The sequence below is a fragment of the Psammomys obesus genome, unplaced genomic scaffold (assembly GCF_907164565.1).
Source record: "Psammomys obesus unplaced genomic scaffold, mPsaObe1.curated_primary_1811, whole genome shotgun sequence".
Classification (NCBI taxonomy): domain Eukaryota; kingdom Metazoa; phylum Chordata; class Mammalia; order Rodentia; family Muridae; genus Psammomys; species Psammomys obesus.
Window position 1 is genome coordinate 27,795,788 of NW_026593286.1, and position 19,993 is coordinate 27,815,780.

Sequence of the window (19,993 nt, forward strand, 5' to 3'; positions counted from 1 at the left end):
CTTCCTTCCTTCCTTCCTTCCTTCCTTCCTTCCTTCCTTCCTTCCTTTCTTTTCTTTCTTTCTTTCTTTCTTTCTTTCTTTCTTTCTTTGTTTTTTTTTTTTGAGACAAGGTTTCTCTGTGTAGACTTGGTTGTCCTGGACTCACTTTGTAGATCATGATGGCCTCGAACTCACAGCAATCCACCTGCCTTTGCCTCCTTGAATGCTGGGATCAGAGGCGTGCGCCATCATGCCTGACTCAGACCTATTTTTCCATCACTCTTGAGTCCCTCCCAAGGGAGGCTCAGCAGCCTCTGGGATCCCCAGGCTCTCTGCTTCACCTACCTGTTCTGAGAGTAAAGCACAGTTTTCACGGATCACCTTGTGCTGTGCTCCCATCACAGAAGCTCCTGTCCCCACTCAGGTGAAGACGGAACATTTCCACTGAGCCCTCCATATGCCAGATGCAGACACAGAATGGCACGCGTTGTTGAGTGCCAGACGCTCATCCCCGCGCACAACAAAAGCCTCCTATCACCCACACGGACTGCACGTCTGGGAGTTGAGGGTACCAGCTGAGAGGAGTCAATGCTTCTCCACTAATCACAATCGCCAGTTCAGATCCTAACCCCCCTGACAAATGGTCTTTCTCCTCATTATTTTTTGTCCTGGCTCGTCTCAGGGACACTGTGACTCCCTCTTAAGAGTTTTGTGTCCTTTCATTCCCAGACCTCAGTAACTCCTGAACTACTGATTCATGCAGTTCTGTGATTATTAACCCAGCATGCAGAAGAGACTCATGCTCAATAGGTCCTGTGTGGGCTGGGGAGGCGTGGGTGGAGTAGGCGTTTTTCTCCTTCATTTATAGTCAGGTAACACTCTGTAAGCCCCCCTTCCCCTCCCCCTCAGCTTTGCAAAAAGCAACAGCAGCCAAGCTGCTAGAGAAATGGAGTTTTCCAATCTCTTTAACACAAAAATGTGAAATTTCAAGACCAGTGTATCCCTTGCCTTGATCAGTTCCATGAGCCTCACTAAACAAGGGCTCTTCCCCAGCATGGGGTCAGCCTGAAGCTCTCTGAGACCAACTCTTGGGCTCCTACCTTGTGGTTTTTGCCATGCCGGTATACCATCCAGTCTTCACCGTTGGTGCTGACCTCCAGCTTGTAGGATTTGACGTAGTAGCCTCTCTGGGTCTCCCTGGAAATGGCTCCCTGCGTTGCAATGGCTGTGAGCACAGTCAGGAAGCGCAGGTCCACCTGGGAAGGGAAGTCAGAGAGTAAGAGGACCCCCAAAAACTTCTGACATTTTCTGCAAAGGACACAGCTGTCATGCTAAGCTCACGAACCGGGGGTGTACTTGGAGCCGTCATTATGTGATTCCCCGGGACATTTAAAGTCAACTAAGTAACCTCTTAACAGGATGGATACTTCCCCTTGAAAAAATGGAACTTGATTTATTATTATTATTTTAGTTTTTTCCTTCTGCTTGCAAATCTGAATGTATAATATTCAGTTTCTTCTAACTATTGCCTACTTAGACTTGTGACCCCTCATTAATGTATGGTTTGCTTCAGACCATGAAAGCAGAACTGTCCTAAAAGAAACTGAGTGGCAAAAATCTACTCTACTCCAACGCAATCCACTGTAATGCTCTAAGGGGACACTCTCCCTGCCCTTTATTCCCCTGCACTCCATTGTGTCTGTAATCACTCAGGTCACCAAGGGGTCAAAGGGCATACAGAGTCTGCCCAAGTAATTAGGCTTATGCACCAAGTCCTGACCTTTTACTCTACAAGGAGGATGGCCAACACTTTGAGGTACCTCCCCTCTGACAATGCTGAACCCATTTGGAAATTACTGGATGTTGCTTGTCGGCTGGCCATGGTCTTCCTTAATGGCAGTCTCTGTCTGTGTTAGTGTGTGCAAGATGATGAAAGCCAATTTAGTAAGCACTTATTGGCCACTCTGTGCATGGCATTATGAAACATTCAAAAGAAACGAGCAATAGTTTCTTGTGTACAAGAAAAGGTAGATAGCAATAATAAAAAGCAGACTAGTAAGGGGCAAAAATAAGGAGTAGAGTAAACAGACTGTAAGAACAAAGAACTTTCTAGACGCTTTCCAAGATGAAAGGAGTTTTGGAGAGTCAGAGAGGAGAGACAATGACAAATGGCCTGAGAGTTGTGTTGTTAGAGCCTCCCTGGCTCCCTGGAGTTTCTAAGTAAGTGGTCTCTCTCCCTTCCCTGCTGTCTGCAAGGCAGTGTCTGTCTCAGAGCAGAGGTCACCATGTCGCATCAGGGCTGGGGCAGGCTTGTCAGTGGGCCACAAGGCTGTCTGTGTGTGTCACAGAAGCAGACAGTTGCTCTAGTATAAAACTGGCAGTTTGTTCTTCCCATACGCTTCCTCCCAGGGGATTGGAGCTGGACCCGTGTGCAGGGCAGGAAGATTACTCAACACGAACTGCTAGGCTTGCTCAGGAAGACAGCAAACAATAGTCTGAAAAGACGCTGTCGAGCATGTGGGTAACTTGAGTTTCGTTCCCCTCCATGACATTTTCCCATGTGTTCTCTGATAGCTATGTGTAAAACCTTCCTGGCAGGCTCCTTCCAGATAGCAAAGATCAGAAGACATTGCCATATTCAACTAGCACCCAACAAACCTGCCTTCAGGAAAATGCTCTCCCCACATCTCTGATACCTTCCCGTGCCAAGAAGGAGGAAGATGTGGAACTATTTATAGAACATGCCTTTGATACTGATAGGGCCAACAGTATCCTAGCCAATCAACTCTCCTCAGATCCACGAATCCACTTTAGGGCAAGGGAAAGTGGTCCTCTTACTCATCACTTTATCCCAGCACACTGCAAAGTACCTTTATGTTTGGATGGAAGGATGCATGCATTCTCATGCATTCTGCTTATTATCTTAGCTTCCTCTTTTGACCCTAGCTGAGGGGGCCGCACCACTGTCCCACCAACACACACACATTCTCCCCCGCTCCCTGTGAATATCGGAGTAAGCACCTGGAGGTACTCCTTGTTGGAATCCAAGTTGGGTGTCCAGCCATTGTCATCACCGTGGAGCCGGCTCTGTTGAGGAGTCCACCTTCCATCGGAGAAGGTGGACGAGGCACTGATCTGTTCATTAGCAATCCGGCCGGACTCCATTCCCAGAGGGACATTGCACTGAAAGTCTGGGGAGTGGATATTGGTCAAGGGTGGAATCAGGCATCTTCACCTCAAATTGCTCCGCCCCTCCCCCCATTTCCTTCTAGGGACAAGTTCTTGCAGGCACTCCCTCATCTTGAATCTAATTATATGCTCACATTTTAAAAACAACTATACTAAGTCACATAGTTAACAACCCCTCTGGGTCTTCAAGGAACTAAATTGGACCTAAAAGAAATTAGGCAGTAGATAAATAAGAATCATCATATAAATTAAAAATACCATCTAAAACACAAGTGCTGCAGGCTATGGATGCTCTCAAGTGCCAGATGCGGCAGCCATGAGATACAGGTGAACATGACAATTTGGGTGGGCTGAGCCGTCCTGGGGAGCCTGCTTTATTAGCACACACCCAGGAGGCACTTTTTCTTTCACCCATGTTTCCTGATTTCTGGAGTAGAAGACAGACACGACAAAGTATAAACACCTGTCTTTCGGAAGCTTCTCTGTAAGCACACGCATCTCCCATCACTGTGCTCCCCTACACGGCCCATCTGGGCTAACAGATCCAGGAGTCTCTGACCCTGGTCTTATGCCATCAGCAAAATTGCTGTCCTTCACCTGGATGCTGTGGACACTGGTCAGTGTTTGCAGAGGTTAAGTGTTTGGTAAAAACCGGCCACCTGTCTGAGGTACCAGATCTATTCTCCAGCTCTGTGGCTGCACTGGCCGTTTACCGAATCAGCTCTAGTCTGCTACGCTGTTCCTCCTTTAACCTTCAGGAACCCTGATGAAAAACACAAAAGCGAGAACTCCGAGCAGAACGTGTTCATTCTGCTGCGTCTGTGGTTCCAGGGGCGGGAAGCTGTCTACAACATGGCAGGAAGGAGTTTCTCAGCTCTCATCGTCTAAAAGTGTTTCTACAGCAGCCACGGCAGCACGTATAAAGCGCAGGGCTGGGAACAGATGGTTGAAAAACGGGCCTCAGAGTGGGAGAGCAGTGGCCTGGGTGCTGTGTCCCAGCACAGCTGGGCCCACAGCAGCACTTTGCAAATGCTACGCACAGTGCCCGACACTCAGGAGAAGCTCCCAAAACTGTATTTCTTGCATGTATGAAGCAGAAGTCAAGGGATTGCATTGGCTAGCCAGAGAAACTCCACTCAGAGCTACAGAACTTTAATGTTGAGTTACATGTGGCCATTTTGAGATAATGGCCTTTGAGGTCTGTAGATGGAGGAACTGGTCTAGGCCTGGAAAAGGTTAGATACCATAAGTGCCCTTCTAACATTTTTCCATCACTGGATGAGGGAATGGAGGCTTTTGATGGTCTTCTGACTTTCTCTGGGAATAACTCAAACTTGTTTGGTATTTTTTTTTTTAATAAGGAAAAGAGAACCCAGATGGACATTATCCTTTTCTCATTCATCTTTGCTGGAAAAGAAGACAAGGCTCTCCTTCCTTGAACTCAGAGGCCACCATGAAGTCTTTGGCATTCCTGTCTACTGTTTTTGAAGAGATCAGCCCTTCACTTGCACCCACTCATGTCCATAATGAGAAGAGAGGACAGGGATTCCTAAATGGCCAACTCACTCTCAGGCGGCTCCTGGTGGACCAAGTAGTAACGTGCGGAGAAGCCATCCTTAGCCACTGCCATGTCTGTGTGAAAGGTCAGGGAGAGGATCCCCGTGGATGAGCGGAGTTTGGAGGGTGTTTTGGTTCCACAGTACTTGCCAATCAGAGGCCCAACTGGATATAGGAGACAAAAAGTAGACAGAGGAAGTAGAAATCTCGAACTGGCTCTCAGTACTCTCTCCCTTCCCACCATTGTGAACCTTGCTGCCAACACCTTGACATAAAAACTGAAGGTGTGCTTTGGGAATAATGTCTGATGTTTTCCCTGAACAGTAAAAAGCGCTTTCCCCGAGCTGGCTTTGTTCTGCTCTCCTATCTCCAAGAGATGCGCCAAAAGGTATCATTAGAGTACCTGCTCTACAGAGGAAGAAATTGAGTTTCGGGTCGGGCGACATTTCCCTGTTCACATTGCTAGAAAAAAAGAGCAGAGCAAGCAGACCCAAACCCTGCTTGCCTGCCTAAATCTTATGCTCTTCCCAAGATGGAATTGCTCCTACGTAGCTACCAAGAATCCTTTATATTAGAAAATACTTAGAACAACCACAAAGATGAACAATTTGTTTTCTTTACAATACTGATGATACCTAAGATCTGTGTTGGTCCTTCAACTGATCTACACAGGCTCCTCTTGGCTGTAAACAATTGCCTCTTCAATATCCATGACTGTATAAATAGTAATGAAATAGTGGTACTCATGATAATAGTGATGATAGGTCATTTCACAGCCAAGAATACTGACAGGTTCAATAACTTGCCAGGGATGTACAGCAGAGAGATTCAAGTCCAGTCAGTCTGGTTGTATGTCCTTCTATATGGTCACAGCATTTGACTACTGATTCACTTCTGCCCTGCTAACTTGGTATGGAAGGGCATACCTTGCCATCTCTGATGGTTAATTTCAATTGTCAACTTGGTAAAATCTAGAATCACCTCTGGGTATAAGTGTGGGAAGTACCCTGATTGAGCTAATTGAAGTTGGAAGACCTGGCCACTTCCGGTGCTGCTATTCCCTAGGCTAGGATCCTCTTTTACAAGAAAGAGAAAGTGGGCTGAGCCTAAGAATTCACTCACCATGTGGAATGCCATCCCAGATGTCCAGCCAGTCATATTTGCAGTCTCCTTCCCCCACTTGTAGAGGGTCATGCTCCAGGTCAAAGGTCAGAAACTGCAGGATGATCTCCATCCTGGGTTTGGCCAGGATGGTGAAGGTGCAGTCCAGGTTGTGTGGGTACTTCTCTGGGAATCCTGGAGATTCAATGGTCCCATTGGGGCTTGTGAAGTTCTTAGAACAATCTTCAGAGCCTGTGTGCCAGAGAAGCGGGTGGGGTGGGGGAGAGAAAGAGAGAGTGTGTTAGGGAACAGTTTTTCTTTGCTGTCTCCTCTGCCTCTGGCTTTGGGTTATTTAAATGTTTGGATCCACATCCCCCTACTCACAAGGTTTTTGTTTCTGCTTGAGTGGCCCTTGGAGCAACAGACTCTTCCCCTCTATGTTTCAAGCCCTCAAGCCAGCCTCCCTTTTGGACAAGGAGGTGAGGCCGGTCGGCTTTGAATATCAGAGTAAGAGCAACAATTGAGAGATTGAGAGAGGGTAAGAGGTAGAGAGGTAGGTGTGTGTGTGTGTGTGTGTGTGTGTGTGTGTGTGTGTGTAGAGAGAGAGAGAGAGAGATCTTGAAAGAAGAACAGAGTCCTCATTCTCAATCACTCAGCTGCTCACTCCAGAATGTAAGTTATTTCAATCCTTAAGGAAGGCTTGCTGGTTGCCAGCAGGGAAAACAATGTTACCCCTTATTTATTGCTGACCTCAACACTAGCCTCTATTGTACCCCAGCCAGCTAAGTGCCCCTTCTCCCTCTGAGATCCAAGGTGCCTCAGGGGAGGGGCAAAGGGGAGCCTGAGCCTCATTCATGTCCTGACTGTATTAGAACGGGTTGCTCTGTAGTGGTGGGACAATTAACAATCGCGGTTTTTAGCCGGTGGATCACAGTGGGGCGTTGGGGATGTTAAAGGCCGCTCGGGCGGCGAGTTTGGAAAAATGCAGCAGTGTATTGACATTTGGAAGGCTTCTGGTGCCTTTGTGGTGGAGACGGCCTTGTTTCTCTCCTAAGCTCTTGGGTTAGCTTTCTGGGGATGCATCCTGATGAAACGTGACACACAGTTGCAGCCTGCTGCAAGCTTGGACTGAAGCAGCACTAAGAGGACTTCTGCCACCACGTCTCCTGATGCCTCTAGGTGGAGTCCTATCAGAGGATCCCCTGTGCTTTAACCCAGCAACCGCTCCTCTGGGCAGAGCCGGGAAACGTAGAGGCCCAACATATGCAGAGAACAAGAATGGGTACAAGGGAATGACGCGGATGTAAATGTTGGCCACTGCAATAGATTTCATTCACTACGCTTGGATTTTCAAGGAAGAAAAGGAGGCAGGATTTACGAAGGAGGAATAGACACTCTAAGCATGAAGAAAAACAACCACCACCACACAGAAATACTCAGTAAACCAGGTGTTTACTGGCAGGAAGTGTCCTCTGGAGATCACACTAAAACCTAACTATGGGATGTCAATACTCCGCTCTTAGCCCACAGCAATGTCTTTATCTGAGGCTAATGTAGCAGGGCCCTCTGCAAGTCTCTTTATTGATGATGACTCTCTGGAAAGCTGCAAATATCTGACTTGGAAAAGGTGCCATGCAAATAAGTATGTGCATACTCGGGGTGGGCTCGCATAGGAAATTCCCAGAATCTACACCTCTCCCTCTGATACCTTCTCCCTGCTCTCATTGCCGCACTTTGGGAGGTGGGTTATGGGTAGATGAGGACCAGGAACAAGAGAAAACCTTCCAAGGTCATCTGGAGCTCTACGGGCCCCATCTCAGAGGCTTTGCATTTCCTTCAACAGCACAGCAGTAGCAGGGAAGGCCCAGGGTTGCCAGTAGGCAGCTAGATTGGGTGGGATGAGTTGGGGTGGCCTCCCCTCCCTTCCTCAGCTTTGTTTACCATCAGACCTCAACCTCCTGAGGGCTTCCTCAGTGGCCTGGGGTGATGCAATTTGGGAAAGCCAGGCCAGCTGGCTGGACTTCAGGGGGCCCAGAAGAATTTTGAAAAGGTTAGAGTTTAAGGCTGCTGTGCAGATTTCTTCATGGGGCACATAGGGAGCCTCACACAGTGCGGGATGGAAATCAACTCCCTATTCACAAGGGACTGGCAAGTTAGCAGAGGCCCCTTGAGAGTCTCCTCTTAGAGCTGGCTCTATTGTCACCCCTTTAGAAGGCGAGGTGACTCTCCACCTCCTTGGGAGTTGGGAATTTATGGTAGAATCTTTGATCTTTCTCATCCACAGGGAAACAAAGTGTTTAAACAATGGACATTTAGAGCCCAATATCGGCCTTGGAGAATGTGAGGTTCTAAACCATTCAGTTTCAGGATTCCCCAGGTCTAGCATGTAACTGGTAGGGATTTTTCAACTTTAGGTACTTAAGGCCAAGCAAGAAACAAACAAACAAAAAACAGTGCATGTCTTATAGTTAGAATTGGATACATTCTCTGGCTTATTTTGAGTGAGGTGAGAAAACATTATTGTTTTATCCTTTGCAAGCAGAAAAATTAGGCGTCTTTTAAAATTATATATTTGTCTCTAGTCCTACCATGGTCAAAGCACCAGAATGGCAACTGAATATCCAAGGTCAAAAAGGAATCCTGGAAATGAAGACAAGCATTGAGTCTTGCAGAAATCTGACTAATCTATAATCCTTTTCTGCAACATGTTAAAAGGACAAAAAAAAAATTTTTTTTTAAATACCCAGATGGCAAATATTGATGTTGATTTGAAGTTAAGATTACTCTGGAGGTTTGAGCCATTGTGCTGGCTCAGACCTGTAATCCAAGCACTGTAATCCTAAAACACTGAGGCAGGAGGAATACTGTGAGTTCCAGGCAAGCCTGAGCTATTGAATTGTATTGATGTATTGAATTCTAGGACAGCATAGGCTACAAAGACTGTGTCTCATAAAACAGCAAAACGGGAAACTGAAGATGGAGGTTTGGACTGTTGTGAATGGTTCTATCACAAAGAACTTCAGCGTTCAGGATGCCCTCTCACATCTCTGTGATGTGTGCTTATAACACGCACATTGAAGAGGAGCCTACACATACAAAGACATGCACACACAATGGCCTATCTGAAGCCAAGGTTGGCCTGACCATTGGTTTATTCAGGTGTCTATCAAGGGTTATCAGAGAAGTGGGCATTGCAGGTTTCCTCCACCTGTGAAGGAGCCCCACAGTTTTACTTTCAGAAATGCCACTGAGTAATGGATACAAGGGGAGAAATTTGGATTTTGAATTTCTGCTATAAGAACGTCAGAAAAACAACAAACTCCCCCCCCCCAGTTGTGTTTCCCATGCCACTTTTCAAGTTCTTTAAAAAAAAAGAAAAAGTTCTTTCCTTATTCTGTTCCAGCTTTGGTGACTCCAGGTAGTTTAGATTTGCGACTTTTTCTGGCTTACCCTTTTCCAGGTGAGACATACAATATTTTATCCTTCGTTTAGGGAAGCCATGGCCCTCCCTCCACTCCTGCCATGGGCTCTGTTTGTCCCAGCCTTGTGGGTGTATGTGTCCCAGTGTAACTGTCGCGGAGCCTGCAGAAAGGCAGGCTTCCAGGGCCTTCTGTATTTGTCTGTTTGCATATCTGTGTTTACAGTTTCCCCTCTTTCTTTTTCAGAGCCTGACTGGCAAACATAGTTATGTTTGTTTTGATTTCTTCAGCATGTCCACCCATTTCTTTCATGTCCCGTGGATGATGTAAACAGTTCATTTTTCTCCCAGACTGCAACGGGTGGAGATAGCGACATAAGACAAGGCACCGACTTGGAGGAATATATACCTTCCTGAACTTCTCGGTTTTGACTTTTGCTCTCTTGTGCGTCCCTGTGTTTGATATTTATAGGATTGACTTTCATATCAGTAGCTACTCTTCCTGGTGGGCCGAAAGGAGGCTCCTCGACTTTCTGCTTCTTTCGCATGCTCCCAGCCATGTGGTTTGGGGCAAGGCTGTCACTCACTGCAGCAGCTCTTCCAGTGGTGATCCCAAGTCCTCAGAGCGGGCTGCCTCGTCTCTTCAGGCTCAAGCCCCCTACCCTTCCCGCTTGGCACTGTTGGTTCAGTTCTTCACAGACTTGCTGCCTTATTTGAGATTCTGCTCCTGCAGGTCATCAAGACAGCCAGCAGGATCACGATACTCTCTTGTGTGTTTTATCTTTCAGTGCCCTCTTTTCAGATCTGTGCGATGGAGGGAGTTAACATTCTCCTTTCCTGTGGCTCTCTCGAGAGTGTGGCATCATGCTTTCAGGAACCCTGAGATACGGGCCACGAGGCCAGAGATAAACTTAATGGCCTTGCTCACTCTTGTTCTGGCTTCCCTCGGTCAGCTCCCTGGAAGTTCTTGCGTGAGCGGATTTCCTTCTGTGGTGGAGGCGACGGTGGGGCCGAGTGACGAGTTTGGCACTAGGGACCCTGCTGATGGTTTGCGGAGTTCTTCAATTCCATTTCCAGAACGGTAACAAGTGATGTGCCTCTGAATACATGCAGTCACCCATAGCACAATTTTCCTCTTAATGTCACCAGCAGCACTGACAGTGCATCTGTGCTACGAAAGTTTGTCTACCTGTCTCTCCCACAAGCCACGGACAAGAAAGCCTGCCTGTTCTTCCTGTAACACTCTCAGTAGAGGATGCTTATCAGAGTTGGTGTGTTCATCTGCATCTTGTACTGAGAGTTGTGGATCCAGGTATGCAGTGGGCTCACAGCAGCCCTCAGGACACACGGATCAGTTCCTGAGATCTTACCATGGCCAGAAACATGAAAATGCCTATGTGCCATCTTAGGCCTGTGCCCTCTGAGAGCTTAAGATCCCCTCTCTGACTGCTGACCACACCCCCTCATTTGATTCTACCTTTCTAGGCAGACAAGTCCAACAAATATTTAGACAAAGTGGATATTAAAAGTGCTTCCAACAGCCACCACTTCCTTCCAAGGCAATTTCATAAAAAGAAACAAACAAAAAACCTCCATACGAATAGTTCTTCTTGCCCTTAACAGGTGACAGATTTGGGTTTCTCCATGACAGGGTGACAACTTCACCTGAAACTGGACTTCATATAGGAGTTATAAAACTTGGGGACAGGTCTTCTGAGGTAAGAAGTGAGCAAGGGGAGGGAGAATTGAGGATCTTCTTTCCTTCCTTAGCCATAGTGAGAACTGACGTGAAATAGAGGGACACACAGCTTGGAGAGAGAAGTGTATACGTAATGCAGCACCTTAAAATGAGAACTGTTGTACTGAGCTTCAGAAGTCCCTACTGTCTATAATGGCACAGACCACCTAATGAGATACTTGGTGTCTAGCAGCTAATTCAAAGAAATGGGACGTTTTCTGCCCTGGTTTCTACTGTCCTTCGGCAGCTTTTCAGGGTGTTTGATTCCCTGGCACATGGGAAATAGGAGTTCAGTGTATGGGAGTGGTAAGATGGATAGCCACGGGGAATGTCTAGAAGTCATAATTTAATTTAAAAGCAATGGCTGACCCCATTCTTGGGGTCATGGTGAGATCTTTAGAAACCCTAAACAATGAAAAGATTATGTCCTCCAGCCCCATGTAATTTCAAATAAAGACAACATTAAACCATGAAGTAGTTGGCATGAAGTTCAACCAAGTTCAACCATGAAGAGCAGCTTGATTTAAAGAACACAAAAATCCAATTCTTCCAAGCGATGTTTCTGTATTTATCCCCCTCCCTCCTCCTCTGCTGGTGCTTCATCTGTTCCCTCAAGTGGGAAGTCACTTGACCTGCCTTTTCATACCGAGGTGTGACCAGGTTCTCCTCAGGCCTTCCCAGGTGCACCTTAGATGGCTCTTCTTCTGCTAGGTCTCCCTGCTATGGTCCACCTTCCCTAAGACACCCGTCTCTGGTCACTGCTCACCTGTTTTGAAGATCTCATAGCGTAGAGAGAAACCTGCCCCCTGCCGGGCATAATCTGATGTGAACTTGATGTACAACATGGAGCCAGAGGAGATGATGGTGGGTGGGGCGATATTCCCGCAGTGTTTGCCTAGGAGGTCAGCTGACTCACTGTCCCCATCTCGAATCTCAATGAAGTCATACCTAGGTGGGGACAGCAAAAAAGGGCACACATTTAAAAGAACAGTCTGGAGACCTGGGAAGGACCATTATCCTCATTTGCCTCTCCCCGTTCTTTTATAGGCATTCAGGTGTTTTGGAGTGATCCACAAAGGACACTGAATTGCTTTGGCTCACAGGCAAACACAGCCACAGGAAGTTGCTTTGTTCAAGCTACAGTGACTGAGAGCATGGGTGGGAGGCCTTATCTCTTGTTCACATAAAAGCGAATTGCATCATTCCCTCAGGATCTCGAAGCAAGCCTTGCACGACCCCCCCTACCCCCGCCTTGGGTGGCACTAGCATCCTTTTTATTTCCATCCTGACCTCTCTACATCTTTGTCTCTCCTGTGACTCTGTCATTGTAAGTTACTAAAATGCTCTGAGCATCAAGGTCCTCAAACAGAGCACGAGGAGAAAACTAGTCACTCCCATGTGCGGACATGAAGATGGGATGAAAAAAATTACGTCAGGGACTGGCACCCTGGGGATGTTTCAGAAGTGTTTGTTCTCCTGTCCCCTACCCTGTTTCAGTTTCCTCTTGGGCCATCCCCTCTTGTTCTTAATTGTCAGGCTCCCCACCTGCAGGCTACCTCCTTCACGCCTGCAAAGTTCCCATAGCACCATCTAGTCAACATGTTTTCAAAAGCCATCAGCACTAACTCAGGTCAGGCAATAAGGCAATAATAAGATAAGGTCACCCCAAAGCCTGGTGACCGACTGGGGACTGTCTGTGTACCCACCGTGAGTGACCTTTTAAGAGTTGGGGCTGGCTGATCTCCCCCAAGCTGTAGTCTGTGCTCTTTTCAGACTAAGTCAGTTGGGCCTGGCATGGGGCATAGATGTCTCGGTCTTCCTTGGCCAGATTCACAGAGTGATACACACCAAAAGTCCCCCTTTATCTCAACAGACACTTCTTTTTTTCTTTTTTCAAATGGAGTGCATGCCAGCACTCCAGCTGAAACTGGAGAGAAACTGAACGGGAGTTCCTGTTCTCTCCTTTCTCTCTTTCTCTCTCTCTTTTTTGCATTCAGGTACTACTTAAATCACAGAGCTGAAATGGAAACTTCCTCCCAGACAGCCTTCAAAAACCATCGTCTCCCTCTTTCTCCTCCCCCTCTATTTATTTTGCATCAACCTGTAAAAATAACACATAAGACATTTCTTCCTTGTGGGTAAGGGAAGGGGTTGATGGTGTAGCCCTCCCTGGGAGGGAGGTGGAGCCCTCCAGCTCTTGTCACACAGGTCTGTGGGAGCTGGCGGCCCACACAAGTGGTTGGAGTAGGTTAGAGAGGCCTGGGGCATCATCGCTTCCGCCTCCGGGAGCCTATTTCAGATTGCTCAGCCATTTCTGAATAAATAGGCTTGTAAAAGAAGAATAAGGAGTGTGCTACTGGGGAGCAGTTTCTCCTGAGGCCCCGGAGGGATGGACTCCTGCAAGCAGAAGAATGGCTGAGGCTGGGTCCCTGGAGAGAGGTGGAGATGGCGTGATAGAAGCATCTACAGGAGCTCTGGAGAGGTAGCCAGACTGTAAAGGCCCCGGGGTGGGGTGGAAGAACCTGCCAAATCTGGGAGTTTTTCAGTGTGGGAGAGAGTACCGACTTTAAAAGTGAGCTTCCTCAATTTCAAAACAAAAGTAAAAACATACTTCTTTTGTCCTTAGGGAAAATTCCCCACCCCTTCTGGAAACCCCCTCCCTGCTGTTCCACCGCACAGTAAGCACTGCCCAGCAGACAAGGTCTGCTGAGCAATGTCACAGCCAGCAGTGTGCACAGATGCCAAGCAGCCCTTCCTCGCTCATCACAGATTCCCTAGCTCACCTATAGGAGGGTATGAAGGCCCTGGGTGCAAGAACCCAGATCTAGGATAGACAGCTGGGTTTCGATTCCACTTCTTAGCTGGAGTCCTAAATCATAGTTCTTTAATAAGCCAACAACTTGGAAAAAATAAAACTATAATCCACTAAAAAGATCTTTTCCAAAACAGAAGAACTGAGAAAATTGAGCTTTGAATCTTTCTGGGCCTCGGAAAGAAATGGGAGAACTAGGTCTGAGGAGACAGTTTAGATGGTAAAGAGATTGCTGTATGGCATGGGGACCTGACTTCATAAACCAGGTCAGGCTGGATACAGTAGAGACACCTATAACCCCATTGCCCCTATTGTGAGACTAGAGGAAGAGTTCAGAGATGCCCTCGAAGCTTGCAGGCTGGCTAGACCCTGTCTCAAACAAGGTCAAAGGCTGGGACTGACACCCAAGATTGTCCTTTGACTTTACACACGTGCTGTGGACACCAGCACCTTTGTGTGTGCTTGCACACACAGACTTGCTCACTCCTGTGTGTGTGTGTGTGTGTGTGTGTGTGTGTGTGCACGCGCACGGGGGTGGGAGGGAGGTTCTCAAGCATGTGCCTGTGTGCATGCAATAGTTTTAAAACGAAGGATGTAACAGTTAGAAAAGAGATATTCGGAGTGTTCTCCTCCAGTTAAGAGCTTTGCACGACTAAACCTAATGCTCGTGAAGAATTACCACATTGTCTGGCAATCAGTGTGTGCTTAACCGGTTTGTCAAATTCTCACCCCCGTTTTGGAGGCAAAGTGATTGATCCATACACATAGATGACGGTTCTCTGAGGAGAAAGATCTAGGACCACACTACAGTGGATGTGGAGATGTAACCTTTCCCAGCATTTGGAAGGGACCTTTCAGCAAAACGTGACAAAAGTTATTACATACAGAGCCGTTAAGCCAGAATCCTTAGGATTTGTTTTTCCCTAAGAAAACAGTCAGAGGGTGGTGTAAGGATGTGTATGCATGATTGTGAGGGGCTTCTAAGAAGCATACGAAAAGGGAGAGGATGTTTCCCTTATAAATAGCATCATGAAGAAAGATCCAACTAGAGATGGCGAGCCAATCAATGCTGGTGTATTTATGAAATGAAATACTCAGCTGCTAGAGAAAATAGTGTGGCAGGTGTAGATCTTTTTGTCTTCATAGAAAAAAAGTTCATGATATATACTATTAGTGCAAAAAGAAGAGATTTTTTTAAAAGTCTGTTTTAAAGCGTACAGATGAATTTCCTTGCATAAGTATTCAGAAAGCTGAAGCTGAAAAACTGTATCTAAAATACTAGCAGAGATATATCACCAACAGAGGAAATTTTACCTTTCCTGTTTCCTTCTGCTATCTGAATTATTATAAGTTCACGTTTCTTTACTAAGATTAGATTCATAAAAATAAAGCTGCATTCCTGAGGTTTCAGAGTAGAAACGTTGAGAGAAGCAATCCCTCATGATTTAGCAGAGATAGATATAAGGGTGCTCCCCCAAATCTTAGCACTTGGGGGCCAAAGCAGAGGGATCAGAGTTCAGGCCAGTGTGGGCTGTGTCTCAGAAAACCCAAACAAACAAAAAACAAAATTAGCAGATAAGTGTGTGGATTCTTTTCCAGTATGACCTTATCATCCATCTCACAGAGCTGGGGTGGGAAGAATGAGAACCACACATGCCAAAAAGCCCGGAATAGTATTTCAGATATACTTAATAAATAATATTTTAGAAATATAATAATGAAACCCAAAATGTGGCTTTATGGAGTTTTTTGTTTGTTTGTTTGTATTTTGCTTTATTTATTTATTTTTTTTAAGACCAAGGACAGAGGCCTTGCCACTTACTGGCTCGTCCTCAGAAGCAGGCTGGTTTTGTCAGGTTGCCTGCTTACCCTTGGAGTCATTTAGATGATTGTCAGAATCAGCCAGGGGGCAGGGCTACCAACAAATGCCATTGCTTAGAGTTTGCCTCAATTTACTCAGTGACTAGACCTCCCCCAGGCTGTTTTTTTGTTTGTTTGTTTGTTTGTTTGTTTTTTGCAACAAACCTCTGTTTACTTTATCTACCCACACCTACAGTGAAGGCAATGCAACTGAACAAAGGTTCCTCTGAGCCACGGAGTAATACATTATTTCTCCATGCTTGCTAGTTAAGGGGACCTCCCCCCCCCCACACACACACATCATGAATCTCTTAGTGAAGAAATAACCAGGCCTTCCTTGAACTTTTAGGAAAACTGGATTTTTCTCTCAGGAGTGCTTCAGGGAGATGAGACCACGAGTTACAAGTGGTCAGGCAAGTTTCCTCTCCCCCTGGGGTCCTGCCTGTACCTTTCGGACAGTCCCACTTAACGTGTGGCCTTCTGGAAGGGCTTTTTGGTAAAAAGGGCACTCGCCAAGTGACACGCTGACTTCATACAAAGCGTCCCGTTCACCTCCCGTGTGACAGAGTCATTTGGGGAAACTTTTTATTATTAGGGATTTGCTGCAGCTGGAGTAAATCTCCTTAGAAATTTCAGTGTTGTCAGGTTCATTTGCGAAGGGCTCAGGAAGGAGGCTCGGGAAGTCTGTGGCTCTGGAATAAATACAGGCTTTGCGTGCAGCCTTGAGTCTCCAGTATTTGTTTGATCAAGAAATCTGGGGTGCAGACTTGAGCTTCACCCCAAGGACAGTGAAACAGAATAACTTGAAAGCTGCCCTCTCTCCCAGCCTATTACTGCCTCCCAGAAGCCAACAAGAAGCAGCTAACAGACATATTAAGTACAGTGTTTGCATTTCATTATTCATAATCTCTCTCAAATGAAAAAATTCCTTTCGAAGCTTTAACACTACCTCTTATTATTTTAGTTATTTATTTTTTCCCTAGAGCCAAAGTAGCCATCTCTACCTCATTCTTGTTTTTCTCTTTAAACTGTCCCCTGAGTACTGTCTTTACTGTCATTGCAGAGCCCGTGACATCGGCATGGGCAGCGTTTGTCTAGACAATGCTTCCTCTACTTTCTCTTTCGGCTTCAAAGTCTTCATTTCTTGCCTCCACTTTGGGTGGGGGAAGGGTATGTGGTATCAGTACCTAGACAGTGGAATTAATTTGATGAGTCCAAGAGGGAGAAGGAGAGAGAGGGAGAGAGGGAGAGAGAGAGAGAGAGACAGAGAAAGAGAGAGAGAGAGAGAAACAGTGAGAAACGGAGAGAAACAGAGACAGAGTAACAGAGAGACAGAGAAAGGGCTAAAACAGTGGCATCAGCTCTCCCTTCCATCACTTGGCATACATGAAAAGAGGCTCTCTAGTGTCCAGATCTCACTCTCCCAGTAAGCTAGCTATTACTGAAACGTGCTCAAGACTTCCCTGGCTAAGGCAGTTTAAGGTTAGCCTGGGCCCTGTCTTCCTTTCTGGGTACTTGTGTGTGTGTGTGTGTGTGTGTGTGTGTGTGTGTGTGTGTGTGTGGTGGGGTTATACCAAAGGCACAATCCTGAGGTCCTAAAAGGATGTCACACCCAACCTCAGGACCTAAACATAGGAATGCCTGCACCCAAGGAAACCAGACTCTTTGGCAGGTAGGCACTGCCTCACAGATGTTTGTGACACAGATTGGGAGCTTTCTCAACCCCTGGGCCCTTGCCCCTTTTCTTTCTTGTGCCTCTCATACTCACTAGCTCTGTCCACGGTCAGTTCCCATCTTTGAGGTCTAAGGGCAGATGTCACCCCAAGGGCTCCTGTGACTTTCTCTTTCGGGTGGCATACCCCTCTGTTTACCCCCTTCCAGAAAGGGTTAGCCTGTGTACCTGTCTATTTGTTTAGCTCTGTCATTCGTACTAGGGAGAAAGCAGCATGAGGGCAGACTTGGGCCTTCACTGGTAGATTTGGGATATTTTTGGGTCTTCAGCACAGACAGGGATCACTGTGTGTCGAGGGAAGAAATGAAGAAGGGACTGGCGGTTGGCGCTGTATGTTAGTTAGAATGATGCTTTGCTACTGGCGCCATGGGTCGGTTCCTGATGTACCTTCTGCCTTTGCGCCCCAACACATCCACCGAGCTATTCTGGTTGTATGTGAAAATCCTAAATGCTGCTTCGAGACACAAAGACATGAAATATAACATTTTGTGGAGAAGAAACATCTCAAATCCTGCTGACAGCATTTTCACTATTAGCGGCAAACAAATCAACTATAATTAAAATGCTGTCAAAGTGATTGGAGATTTTTCTCACACTTTCATAGTTCCATATTTCATGAGTGGATTATCCAGGCCAGGGAATTTACCACCTCCCGGAGTGCCTTTCTTCCAGGAAGCTCAAAGACAGCTACAAACACTGTCTTATTAATCCTTACATTAAAACCTGCAGGGAAAAATCAGAGGAAATGCCATCATAGTCACTTGCAGCTCCCAAAAACTACCAACAAAGAGGATGCCTGAGGCACACTGAGGCTACAGGGTGGGTCTGCACAGTGTTGGGGTCTCTGGCCAACACAGGCCCAGAGCCAGGACACCTGCTTCTTGGGTCCAGCCTTTACGGAGAAATTGGCTTGCTCTCAGACCAGCTCTTTTTAAAGAAGTCCATTTCATTTCCCTGAATTCCTAACTTCCATTGTTGACACCCATTTAATGAGTAAATCAATGGAAAGTGACCGTATTTTATTGAGAACTTACTATGGGGCCAGAGCCCTCCAGCTTAGATATTATTTTATTTAACCCTAACTTAATACATTCTGGGCTTGTCATGATTACCACTCATTCATAGAAGTGCAAATGGAGACTCAGGTTAACAAAATGCAAGGTGACAACGAGGAAAGGTCAGAGGTGGGATTTGAACTCAGGTGACCTCACCCTGACCACACAGGCCTCACCTCCTTCCCTTTTCTTCACTGTCTGGAAACACCAAATTGCCACAGCACAAAAGCATGAGCAGGGCCAGGAGGAAAGAAACCTCCCGTTCTCAGAAAATGGGCAGAAGTATGAAGCCACTTCCCAGAACCCCCTGCTCATTTTACTCACTCGTCCTGATTAAACAAAGCCCTCAGGACGTGTCAAAATTAATAGACAGATCACCAGTGGGATCCGTGAGCAGATTCGGAACGCATGGCTTCAAGATTTGCCCAGTAGAAAGGCAGCTCATGTGTTTAGATGGGGTGACATATTAATTTCTTGTAAGTGCAGTATTTTTATAAGTGTGTGTGCGCCCGAATGTGAGCATATGGCCCGTCGAAGGAGAAAATAGGATCCAGGGTATTTATAAAAGCTTCAAGCATCAGCCTCATGTTCTTAAGTCCACAAATTTCAAGTGTGGTCCACGTAGGAGATTCAGTGTAGTCACACGCTGAAGTTTTGTGTCTTCTCATGTGCACATACCTTTTTAGGGAAGGGCCCTGTGACAAAACCCACCCGAAATTACTATGACACAGATCCATGTCCAGGAGGGCGCAATGCACTCTGGGAAGGAAGCACAATGTGTGGACAGGGCCAGTTAGCCCAAGGCTTTAGCTACCAGTGAAAGTACAGGTAAGATACCCACCCTCTCCCAAGTCTCATTTCCTCGCCTATAGAATGGAAACAACAGCAGCCCCACCCTTAGAGCCTGTTAGAAGGGCCGGGAAGGCACACTCAGGCCCACCGCCGTGACAGGCTATTTTCATTATAGCCACCACGCTAAACAAAAAAAATGGTGTCGAGTTTGGATGAGAGGTGAGCTGTATGCATGTGTGTATGGACACACACACACTTGCACAGACACGGCCCCCCCCCCCCCAGAGCATCCTGGAGACAGAGAAGATAATGTGAAAAACCATAGCTACAGCTTAAGCTACAGTCCCAGCGCTGCCAACCTTGGGGGTGGATTTCCACAAAAAATCTACCTCTTGCACAAATCCATGTACTTGAGTTTTTGAGATTTATTTCGGTCTTGAAGTTCGGAGCCTGGGATCTGGGCCCAGGCTGCCAGGGATGGGTTCAAGGCCACTTATCTTCCATTTGCTGGCTTTTATTTGCTCGTTTTTTAAACAAGATCTCATATATCTCAGGCTGAATGCTCTGGGTAGCGGGGGATGGCCTTGAACCCCTGATTTGCTTGCTTCTCTCTCCTAAGTGTGGGGATTATAGGAGAGTTTCACCATGTTCAGTTTACGTATTACTGGGAAGTGAACCCAGGGCCTTTGGCCTTTGTGTATTCTGTGTATCGCCTATCTATCTATCTATCTATCTATCTATCTATCTATCTATCTATCTA

General features: G+C 46.6%; 1 protein-coding gene across 5 annotated transcripts in view; it reads right to left on the minus strand.

Annotated features, from left to right (window-relative positions):
* The window catches only part of Nrp2 (neuropilin 2), a 114,940-nt gene that overhangs the window by 67,475 nt on the left and 27,472 nt on the right, over nucleotides 1–19,993 (minus strand). For all 5 annotated transcript variants that reach the window (XM_055616970.1, XM_055616968.1, XM_055616967.1 and 2 more), the window contains exons 3-7: nucleotides 11,749–11,930; nucleotides 5,848–6,078; nucleotides 4,735–4,890; nucleotides 3,001–3,170; nucleotides 1,080–1,235 (exon numbers count right to left, since the gene is read on the minus strand). In XM_055616970.1, the coding sequence (XP_055472945.1) occupies nucleotides 1,080–1,235; nucleotides 3,001–3,170; nucleotides 4,735–4,890; nucleotides 5,848–6,078; nucleotides 11,749–11,930 (895 nt within the window). The remainder of the gene's footprint in view (nucleotides 1–1,079; nucleotides 1,236–3,000; nucleotides 3,171–4,734; nucleotides 4,891–5,847; nucleotides 6,079–11,748; nucleotides 11,931–19,993) is intronic.